The 12097-nt window shown below is 52.2% G+C and overlaps 1 protein-coding gene across 1 annotated transcript; it reads right to left on the bottom strand.

Annotated features, from left to right (window-relative positions):
• Positions 1 to 2166: 2166 nt before the first annotated feature.
• Positions 2167 to 6809, bottom strand: LOC121865289 (adenomatous polyposis coli protein-like; the record flags this gene model as incomplete). Its single annotated transcript, XM_042364635.1, is given in 2 exon segments — positions 2167 to 2341; positions 6606 to 6809. Coding segments are annotated over 2 exon segments (196 nt in total), but the record flags the coding sequence as incomplete, so codon positions are not given.
• Positions 6810 to 12097: the final 5288 nt, after the last annotated feature.

The raw sequence follows: 12097 nt of genomic DNA, 5'->3' as shown, positions 1-12097 counted from the left end.
ACCCTGAGTTGCTGCATGACCCAGTGTTTAAGGTGTAGAAGCTGTCTCCAACACAACAACCACACCCTGAGTTAACGAGTTGCATGACCTACTGTCAAGGAATAGTCCGAGAAGACCGGACAGCTCGCCAACTGCACTGGCTAACCATTACCCCAGAACACGATTAACACCCAGGTCCCCAATTATTGCTGGCTAATTATAACAGAGAGTAACTTTTCTTCTCGTGGTTATTTAAAATGAGGGGGGTTGAGGACTGGAGGTGGGGAGGAAGGCTGGGGGTGGGAGGACTGGAGGTGGAGGAGGAAGGCTGGTGAGGAGGACTGGAGGTGGGGAGGAAGACTGGTGGTGGGGAGGAAGGCTGGTGGTGAGGAGGACTGGAGGTGGGAGGAAGACTGGTGGGGAGGAAGGCTGGTGGTGAGGAGGAAGGCTGTTGGTGGGGAGGAGGCTGTTGGTGGGGAGGAGGAAGGCTGGTGGTGGGGAGGAAGGCTGGTGGTGGGAGGGGGAAGGCTGGTGGTGAGGGAGGACTGGTGGGGGGGAGGGAAGGCTGGTGGTGGGGAGGAAGGCTGGTGGTGGGGGGGAGGAAGGCTGTGGTGGTGGGGAGGAAGGCTGGCTGGTGGTGGTGGTGGGGGAGGGAAGGCTGGTGGTGGGGAGGAAGGCTATGGTGGGGGAGGAAGGCTGGTAAGGTGGTGGTGGGGAGGAAGGCTGGTGGTGGGGCTGGTGGTGGGGAGGAAGGCTGGTGGTGGTGGTGTGGGGAGGAAGGCTGGTGGTGGGGAGGGAAGGCTGGTGGTGGGGAGGAGGAGGTTGGTGGGGAGGAAGGCTGGTGGTGGGGAGGAAGGTTGGTGGTGGGAAGGAAGGTTGGTGGTGGGGAGGAGGAAGGCTGGCTGGGAGGAAGGTGGGAAGGGTGGAGGAGGACTGGTGGTGGGGAGGATGGTTGGTGGTGGGAGAAAGGCTGGTGGTGGGGAGGAAGGCTGGTGGTGGTGGGGGAGGAAGGTTGGTGGTGGGGAGGAAGGCTGGTAGGGAGGAAGATTGGTGGTGGGGAGGAAGGAGGAGAGAAGGCAGGTGGTGGGGGGAGGAAGGCTGGTGGCGAGAGGTGAACATGTCGAGTCGTAGGAAGCCCTAAGACGCTGGTCCTAGAGAGGCATAACTGCAGATAATACATCCCCCACACACCCCCCCTCCCCCCACACCTCCCCCCCACACACCCCCCACCTCCCCACACCTCCCCACACCTCCCCCCCACACACCTCCCCCCACACACCCCCCCACACACCTCCCCCTCACACACACCCCCCCACACACTCCCCCACACTCCCCACACACCTCCCCCCACACACCCCACCCCACACCCCACCCCACACCCTCCCCACACACCCCCCCCCACACCTCCTCCCCCACACCTCCCCACACACCTGCTCCTCACCCCTCCCCACACCTCCCCCACACCTCCCCCACACCCTCCCCACACCTCTCACCCTCCTCCCCACCTACCCCCCACCCTCCCCACACACCTCCACACCTCCTCCTCCCACACCTCTCCCCACACCTCCCCACACCTCCCACCTCCCCACACCTCCCCACACCTCCCCCTCCCCCACACCTCCTGCACTCCGCCAGCTGTGTTAACGTGTTGGTATAAACTCTTCCTTGTATGTGTTCTCTATGGATGGATTTCAGAAGAGCACTTATGGACACAATCAGCGTTTTTCTGCCTCACTCTTCAGGCGGGTTTATACTTTTATGTGAGCCACTTTAGGTCATAACCCGTTTGTGGATATTATTGGACCCGGGCAACTGAGTTTTTCAAATTTACTTGCCTAACCTAACCTAACCTAACCTAACCTAACCTACATATCATTTAGACCTGAAACTATGGAAGCGTTTTGTTTTTTTGTTTTTTACTTGCCCTGACGATTTTTTTTTCGGGAAATTTAATTACCCGGATTTCTTTATGGTAAAAGTACAACAAACAACTTCAAAAATTGTGTAAATGATGTCAGTGACGGCCAACCTTGTTAAGTGACGTCATGACTGCTGTCACCTCATCTCACACCAGCAGGGGAGGGGGGTGGGCCCTGTGACCACCTGCCCCCAACTACCGGTGCCACCTATCATATGGTGTCAGTTGAGCCCTCGAGGTTAGGTTAGGGTGTTAGGTTCAGTACTCACCGTCAGTATCAGGGGTGTCAGGGTCAGGGGTGCGTGAAGATCTAGGAGCTGGGGCACGGCGGGAGGGCGGGGCGGCGTAGGACCTGGTACTGGACGGTGTGGAGCCTCGGGAACAGGGGCGTGAAGACTCCCTGGATGACCCGCCGCTCGCCTGGCCCTGCTGCTGCTGCTGCTGCTGTAAACAAGTGAATCAACACTTTAATAATCAATCTAATAAATCAATCATCTAATCAGTCAGTTGCTAATATAATACAAGCAAGCAAGCAAGCAAGCAAGCAAGCAAGCAATTTAAATGGATATAAGTCAACTAATGACTCTGGTTACTTAGTTTTGTGTGGAGATGAATTTAATGTTTGGGGTTTGATTCTCTCTCTCTCTCTCTCGTAGCCAGAATTAGTCTAGGATACAGACACATCTGGCAAGTTGGTAACGCTGTACCCATACCGGAACACTCAGCATGTAAACTTTGTGATAAACCTTTAAAGCATACACTTGAACACTATATTATTGAATGTGACACTGTCAAAGACTTCAGGCCACCTGGCTTATTGTATTATGAACTTTGTAATAATTACATTGAATCAGGAGTGCTTGAGGACATTCTTGCTGCCTATCCTAAATTTGCTGCTTGTCCACACTGAGTAGTCCTCAAACAGAATATGACTGTCACTGTACATGAACCACTGTCCTGCATGGCAGTGAACAGTGATATCACCCTCATGAATAAATAGTGGTCGTCGCTCGTGTATCGAGGACGGCCGGCCCGAGGGCCGCCAAGGCGTGAATTTGTTTAAGGTGTAGAAGCTGTCGCCAACACAACAACCACACCTTAAACACTGGGTCATGCAGCTCGTTAACTTAGGGTAACCTATACTATTATCCCCTATGTGTATGAACCTCTGTCCTGAGTGGCAGTGAACAGTGACAGCACCCTCAGTGTCAAGACCTGACTGAATTACTCAAAATAAACAAATTGTACTCCAAGCTTTGTCAATAAAGTTCTTAACTCAAAACCTTTCGCTGTTACTCACCCACACTGCTTACGAGAAGTGTCTTATTATATGTTCAAACAATTGTATTATTTGTTTATTTATGAGTATAATTCTAATGGTGTTAATATTGTTGAGTGGAATAAAGTAGAAGTTTGTAAAGACTTTATTACCAATATTACTCACAGTGATTGAATAACATATGTTTGTCTTTATATCTGTGTGTGTGTTTCTTTCTGTCTTTCTCCTCCCCTTTTACCCTTCCTTCCCTTCCTCTTTTATTCTTTCCCCTTCCCATCCTTCCCCTCCCCTCCCTTATCTCTCCCCCTCCCTTCCCTCTACCCCTCCCCTCCCTCCCTTAGTCACGTGTGTTCTCCCTTCACTTAAAAATTCCCCACAAGTATATTTAAACTTTTAGTATGAGAGTGAGTGAGTGAGTGAGTGAGTGAGTGAGTGAGTGAGTCAATGAGTGAGTGAGTGAGTGAGTGAGTCAATGAGTGAGTCAATGAGTGAGTGAGTGAGTGAGTGAGTGAGTGAGTGAGTCAATGAGGTGAGTCAATGAGTGAGTGAGTGAGTGAGTGAGTCAAGTCAATGAGTGAGTGGTGGTGGTGAGTGGTGAGGTGAGTCAATGAGTCAATGGTGGTGAGTGAGTGGTGGTGAGTGAGTGAGTGAGTGGTGGTGGTGAGGTGGTGGTGAGTCTGAGGTGAGGTGAGTCAATGAGTGAGTGAGTGAGTGAGTCAATGGTGTGAGTGAGTCAATGGTGAGTGAGTCAATGGTGAGTGAGTGAGTCCAGTGAGTGGTGGTGGTGAGTCAATGTGAGTGAGTGGTGAGTCAGTGGTGGTGGTGAGTGAGTCAATGAATGTGAGTGAGAGTGGTGGTGTGAGTGAATGAGTGAGTGGTGAGTGAGTGAGTGAGTGAATGAGTGAGTGAGTGAGTCAATGAGTGATGAGTGAGTGGTGAGTGAGTGAGTGAGTGAGTGAGTGAGTGAGTCAATGAGTGAGTGAGTGAGTCAATGAATGAGTGAGTGAGTGAGTCAATGAGTGAGTGAGTGAGTGAGTGAGTGAGTCAATGAGTGAGTGAGTGAGAGAGTGAGTGAGTGAGTCAATGAGTGAGTGAGTCAATGAGTGAGTGAGTCAATGAGTGAGTGAGTCAATGAGTGAGTTAATGAGTGAGTGAGTCAATGAGTGAGCGAGTCAATGAGTTAATGAGTGAGTGAGTCAATGAGTGGGTTAGTCAATGAATGAGTGAGTGAGTGAGTGAGTGAGTGAGTCAATGAGTGGGTGAGTCAATGAGTGGGTTAGTCAATGAATTGAGTGAGTGAGTGAGTGAGTCAGTGAGTGAGTGAGTGAGTGAGTCAATGAGTGGGTTAGTCAATGAATGAGTGAGTGAGTGAGTGAGTGAGTGAGTCAGTGAGTGAGTCAGTGAGTGAGTCAGTGAGTGAGTAGTTTTCTCAAGGAGCTTCTCACTGAATTTCCTCAGCAGTTACACCTTGCAGACTCCCTCTTCCTCCCTCACCCACCCTCCCCCCTCCTCTCTCCTCACCCACCCTCCCCCCTCTCCTCACCACCCTCCCCCTCCTCTCTCCTCCACCCCCACCCTACTCCCCTCTCCTCACCACCCCTGCTCCCCTCCTCTCTCCTCACCCCACCCTCCCCCTCCTCTCTCCTCACCCACCCTACTCCCCTCTCCTCACCCCACCCTCCCACCTCCCCTTCCTCTCTCCTCACCCACCCCCTCCCCCTCTCCTCCACCCCACCCCTCTCCCCCCTCTCCTCACCCACCTGCTCCCCTCCTCTCTCCTCACCCCACCCCTACTCCCCTCTCCTCACCCACCTCCCACCCCTCCCCTTCCTCTCTCCCTCACCCACCCCTACTCCCCCCTCTCTCCACCCACCCTCCCCTCTCCTCTCTCTCCCACCCCACCCCTCCCCCCTCTCCTCACACACTGCCTCCCCTCCTCTCTCCTCACCCACCCCTACTCCCCTCTCCTCCACCCCACCTCCCCCCTCCTCTCCTCCACCCACCCTACTCCCCTCTCCTCACCTACCCTCCCCCTCCTCTCTCCTCATCCACCTTACCCTTCGCCTCTCTCCTCAAGGACGACCTCCTACAATGCACAGGGTAGAGGTTACGCTTCAACACACCACCCAGAGGTCAAGCAAGCAGAGGTCTGATCGCTGACCTGAGGCCTACCATGTGTGTTGGTAACTCTCTCTCTCTCTCTCTCTCTCTCTCTCTGTGCGTGTACATGACCTGTTGTGACGTTGTATGACCTGTTGTGACCCTTTGCGACCTGTTATGACCTCCTGTGACCTGTTGTGAGCTTATTTAACTGTTGTAACGTCCTGTAACCAGTTGTGACCTCCTATGACCGTTTGTGACCTTTGACTGTTGTGACCTCCTGTCACCTGTTGTGACCTCCTATGACCTTTTGTGACCTTTGACTGTTGTGACCTCCTGTCACCTGTTGTGTCCTGTTGTGACCTCCTGTGACCTGTTCTAACCTTATTTGACCGTTGTGACCTGTTCTGACCTGTGACCTTATTTGACTGTTGTGACCTCCCATGACCTGTTGTGACCTCCTGTGACCTATTGCGACCTTATTTGACTGTTGTGACTACCTGTGAACTGTTGTGACCTCCCATGACCTGTTGTGACGTCCTATGACCTGTTGTGACCTTCTATGACCTGTTGTGACATCTTGTTATCTACTATGACCTGTTGTGACGTCCTATGACCTGTTGTGACCCTCTATGACCTATTGTGACATCTTATCTACTATGACCTGTTCTGACCTGTTGTGACCTTCTATGACCTGTTGTGACATGTTGTTACCTACTATGACCTGTTGTGACGTCCTATGACCCGGCGTGATCTGTTGTGACCTGGCTACTGACCTGTTGTGACCTGGCGACTGAGTTGGTGTGACCTGGCAACTGACCTAGTGCGACCTGGTGTGACCTGGCAACTGACCTAGTGTGACCTGGGTACTAAACTGGTGTGACTTGGCTACTGACCTGGCGTGACCTTGCTACTGACCTGGTGTGACCTGGGTACTGACCCGGTGTGACCTGAATACTGACCTGGTGACCTGGCTACTGACCTGGTGTGACCTGGCTACTGACCTGGCGTGACCTGGCTGACCTGGCGTGACCCAGGTGTGACCTGACTACTGACCTGGCGTGACCTGGTGTGACACAGATCGTGACCTGGGCGGCGGGCGGCTACTGACCTGGTGTGACCTGGCTGCTGACCTGGCGTGACCTGGCTATTGACCTGGTAACCTGGATATTGACCTGGTGTGACCTGGGTACTGACCCGGTGTGACCTGAGTACTGACCTGGTATGACCTGGCTACTGACCTGGTGTGACCTGGCTACTGACCTGGTGTGACCTGGCTACTAACCTGGTGTGACCTGGGTACTGACCTGGTGTGACCTGGGTACTAACCTGGGAGGTGAGTTTGTCCATGCTGGTGGTCAGACTCTTGGACTTGGTGACGTGGTTAGCGCGGGTGTGGGCCTCGGGGGACACAAGCGGGTGATGGGGGCCGTGGGTGGGCCCTCGGTCACTCTGCTGGCGAGGGATGCGGATAGTTAACCCACTACCGTCGTGGGTCCGTACTCTGTTGGGGGAGAAAAGTACGGTGTTAGTTGTTGAGTACACGCACACATACACACACACGCGCACACACAGATCCAATTGTAACAGAAAGAATTGAAGAAAAAATGGCGAATCGTAGAGGTTTATCCACTTATGACGTCATTAGCACCCTCACAATCTATTGTCTGGTTGGCTATTGGTTATTACAGACGTCTCAGCCGGCAACCAATCAGATTTTAGGAATTACTTGGTAGCGTAGAGTGATTGGTCAGAGTGGAAAGACAAGAGTACGAAGACCCTTGAGTACGACTTTAACTCTTTAAGTATGATTTAACACTTTGAGTACGATGTTAACCTCTTGAGACGATGACTTATCTGCTTGAGTACAATAATCATCCCGAAGTACGATAACTATTGAGTACGATAATTTAACCATGAGTATGATGATTTAACCCATTCAGTATGATGTTAACCCCTTGAGTACAATGATAAACCCGTGAGTACGATAACTATTGAGTACGATAATTTAACCTTGAGTACGATGATTTAACCCCTTCAGTACGATGACTTAATCCCAGCTGAGAAATACCGCCTGGGGTTAGTCAGGGTAAAATACATAAGGGCTACTTTGTCCACCTCAACCACACCCTGACTACACCACTACACTACCACCACACCCTCACCACACCCCCACACCACCACCACACCCTCACCACACCACCACCACACCCTCACCACACCTCCACCACCTCCACACCCCACCCCACCACACCCTCACCACACCTCCACACCCTCACACCACCACCACACCACCACACCCCCCACCACCCCTCACCACACCACCACACCTCCACACCACACCACCACACCCCCACCACACCCCACACACCACACCTCCACACCCTCACACCACCACCACACCACCACACCATCACACCCCACACCCCACCACCTCCACACCCCACCACACCTCCACACCCCACACCACCACCACACCACCACACCCCACCACACCCCACCCCACCACCACACCTCCACACCACACCACCACACCACACCACACTCACCACACCCTCACACCACCACCACACCCCACACCCCACACACCACCACCACACCACCACACCATTACACCCCACACCCTCACCACACCTCACACACCCTCACCACACCCCCACCACACCTCCACACCCCACACCACCACCACACCACCACACCCACACCACACCCACACACCACACCACCACACCACCACACCACCACCACACCACCACACCCACACCACACACCCCCACCACACCACCACACCCCACACCACCACACCCCCACACCACCACCACACCCCACCACACCACCACACCCACACACCACCACCACACCACCACACTCCACACCACACCACCACACCCCACCACACCACCACACACACCACACCCACACACCACCACCACCCACCACACCTCCACACCACACCACCACACCCCACCACACCCACACACCCCACCACACCACCACACCACCACACCCACACACACACCACCACCCCCACACCACACCACACCACCACCACACCCCACACACCACCACACACCACACCACCACACCACCACACCCCACACCACCACACCCCACACCACCACACCCCACCACACCACCACACCCCACACCACCACCACACCCCACCACCCACACCCACCCACACCACCACACCCCACCACACCACCACACCCTCACCACACCACCACACCCCACACCACCACCACACCACCACACCACACCACACCACCACACCCCACCCACCACCACACCACACACCACCACCACACCCACCACACCCCACACACCACACCACCACACCCCACACACCACCACACACCACACACCACACACCCTCACACACCACCACACCACCACCACCACCACACCCCACACACACACCACACCCCCACACACCACACCACCCACCCACCTCACCACACCCCACACCCTCACCACACCACACCCTCACCACACTCTTGTAAAGGAAACATAATTATGACGAATCGTGGTGGAGAAAATTATAATTGCGAATCTTTGTTGCCAGTGTCAGGTATATATATATGCCTCTCTCTTGTATGTATGTATCCGTCAGTTGCTTACATGTAAAAAGAAAATGAAACACACACACACACACACCTACACACACACACACACACACACACACACACACACACACACACACACACACACACACACACACACACACACCCAAAACAGGGTCTCACTCAACCACCCCCCTCCCCATAATTACACGCCAGTAAGATGCAGTAATAGCAATGCCGCGTCCTGAAGGTGACCGTCTATACCACCACCCTCACCGCCTACGTCAGGAGGGTGTCTTTAAAATGGACCCAACAACACAGAACCCGGGCCCCAAACACGAGTCTTGTATAGAGCCTAAACTAACCCAAGTCTAAGCTAATCCAAGTCTAAGCTAACCCAAGTCTAAGCTAACCCAAGTATAAGCTAACGCAAGCCTAAGCAAACCTAAGCTAACCTTTAACCCCAGGTAACATAAAGGTATTTAATTAACAGGTGAGATAAACTGGGAAGGTTAATCTTCAGGTGAGTCTCTCTCTCTCTCTCTCTCTCTCTCTCTCTCTCTCTCTCTCTCCTCTGGTGAGAACCTCCATCTCTCAGCTGGTGAAGGACCCCCCCCACCGTCTCCACCTGGCAGCTGGTTCTGGTACAAGGAGCTTCCACCTTTAACCAGGTCTTTCATTGTGGGTGGGTGGCTGGGTGGGTTGGGTGGCTGAGTGGGTGACAGGATGGGTGGGTATTGGGTGGCTGGCCTGATGGGTGGGCACTGGGTGGGTGTTGTATCACTGGGTGGGTGGCAGGATGGGTGATTGCTTGGTGGTAGGTTGGCATGGGTGGCTAGCAGGATGGGTGGGTGGGTGGCAGGATGGGTGGCTACTGGGTGGGTCAGGAGGAAACATAATCTGTGTGCGGGAATAAAGGTGTGTGTGTGTGTGTGTCTGTGTGTGTGTGTGTGTGTGTGTGTGTGTGTGTGTGTGTAACGATAATTGGTGCGCCACACTTACACACCAACACATACATAAATCGACACATTCACATAAATCTACACTTACACTTGAAACACACTTACATCTACACGAACACACTTACAGAAACACACTTACATCTACACGAACACACTTACACACTTACACACTCCAACACTTGTTACACTCAATGAACGAGTTGACGGGTCTGAACAAACAAGAAATACACTCTGCCACGTTCGTATAGTGATATATAATGTGTAATAAAAGTTTAAAATCCTGCTATAATAGTCAAGATAAGTTTATTTCTCTAGAAACAGGGCCGCCATATGCAATGACGTCACTAGTTTCCCAACAGACGACGTTCTCCAACAAACTCTTCACTGCAGTAGTACAAGGACGGCCTCTTCAGACCCCAACTGCTACATTCAAGCAAGTTTGGGGTGATTTTATGGTCTAAGTCATGGACGTTTCGTAAGTGAAGAATTTGTAAAGAGCAGCTTATGGACATAACAAACTCAGCTGGTAGACTTTCTCTGTTTTTTTTCCAGTTCATTTACAGAGTATATCAGTACTAGACGGAGATATGAGTCAATTTAGAAGTAATGACATTGTCTGGACTTTGTTTTGAGAATGCCTGATGCTAGTTAACATGACAATATAGTGCTGTTATTGTTTTGATGATTCACTAATGAACCACTGGGAGATATCATTGTTTATATTAATTAATGGGGGTAAATGTTACGTTAACTACCATAAGGACTTTAATGTTTATACTCGAGATAGGCTACAGGGGTAAATGTTAAGTTTTGGTCATCTCTGTACTGGGACATACAGACGATGTTTCTCTCTGGTGGTTTACCGACGTATGTTAAGCTTATAACTTATAATATAACTCATCATACCTTAACCTAACCTAACCTGACCTAACCTGACCTAACCTGACCTAACCTAACCTAACCTGACCTAACTGACCTAACCTGACCTACCAAACCAAACCTAACCTAACCTGACCTAACCTGACCTAACCAAACCTAACCTATCCAACCTGACCCTGACCAAACCTAACATAACCTGACCTGACCTGACCTAACCAAACCTAATCCAACCACCACGCCATGCAGACAACGTTCATGGCGTGGTTAAATGTCGCAACAGGGAGTGGGCGTGTGGTTTAAGAAGGCGTGGCGTGTGTGGTTTAAGAAGGCGTGGGCGTGTGTGGTTTAAGAAGGCATGGGCGTGTGGTTTAAGAAGGCGTGGGCGTGTGTGGTTTAAGGCGTGTGGTTTGGTTTTACGGGCGTGTGTGGTTTAAGAAGGCATGGACGTGTGTGGTTTGAGGCATGGGCGTGTGTGGTTTAAGGTCATGTGGGGCGTGTGGTTTAAGAAGGCGTGGGCGTGTGTAATAATGGCGCGTGTGTGTGGTTTAAGAAGGCGTGTGTGTGGTTTGATGCGTGGGCGTGTGTGGTTTAAGAAAGCACGTGTGGTTTACACGCATGGGTGGTTTAATATGTATGGTTTTAAGAATAAGGGCGTGTGGTTTAATAATACGTGGGCGTGTGGGTTAGTTGCATGTGTGTGGGCGGTGTGGTTTAAAAATGGGCGTGTGTAGTTTAAAGCCGGGCGTGTGTGGTTTAAGACGGGCGTGTGTGTTTTAAGAAGGCGTGGGCGTGTGGTTTGGCGTGGGCGTGTGGTTTCAAGGCGTGCGTGTGTGGTTTAAGAAAGCGTGGTGTGTGTAGTTTGCTTGCGGTGGTTTTAAGACGGGCGGTGTGTGCTTTAAGAAGGCGGGCGGTGTGGTTTAAGAAAGCGGGCGTGTGTGGTTTACTGGGCGTGTGTGGTTTAATATGGGCGTGTGTGGTTTAAAAGCTGTGGGCGTGTGTGGTTTAAAAAGCGTGGGCGTGTAGTTAAGAAGGCTTGGGCGTGTGTGGTTTAAGGCGTGGGCGTGGTTTAAGAGCGTGGGCGTGTGTGGTTTAGAAAGCGTGGGCGTGTGTAGTTTAGAGGCGTGGGCGTGTGTGGTTTAAGACGGCGGTAAGACGTGGGCGTGTGTGGTTTAAGGCGTGGGCGTGGCTTTAAGAAGGCGTGGGCGTGTGGTCGGAAAGCGTGTAGTTTAAAAGGCTTGGGCGTGTGTGGTTTAAGACGTGGGCGTGTGTGCTTTTAAGAAGGCGTGGGCGTGTGGTTTAAGAAAGCGTGGGCGTGTGTAGTTTAAGAAGGCTTGGGCGTGTGTGTTTATGGCGTGGCGTGTGTGCTTTAAGAACGTGGGCGTGTGTGGTTTAAGAAAGCGGGCGTGTGTGTTTAAAA

The sequence above is a fragment of the Homarus americanus genome, unplaced genomic scaffold, assembly GCF_018991925.1.
Source record: "Homarus americanus isolate GMGI-L3 unplaced genomic scaffold, GMGI_Hamer_2.0 scaffold44612, whole genome shotgun sequence".
NCBI classification, from domain to species: domain Eukaryota; kingdom Metazoa; phylum Arthropoda; class Malacostraca; order Decapoda; family Nephropidae; genus Homarus; species Homarus americanus.
This window is presented reverse-complemented; position numbering and strand designations above follow the sequence as displayed.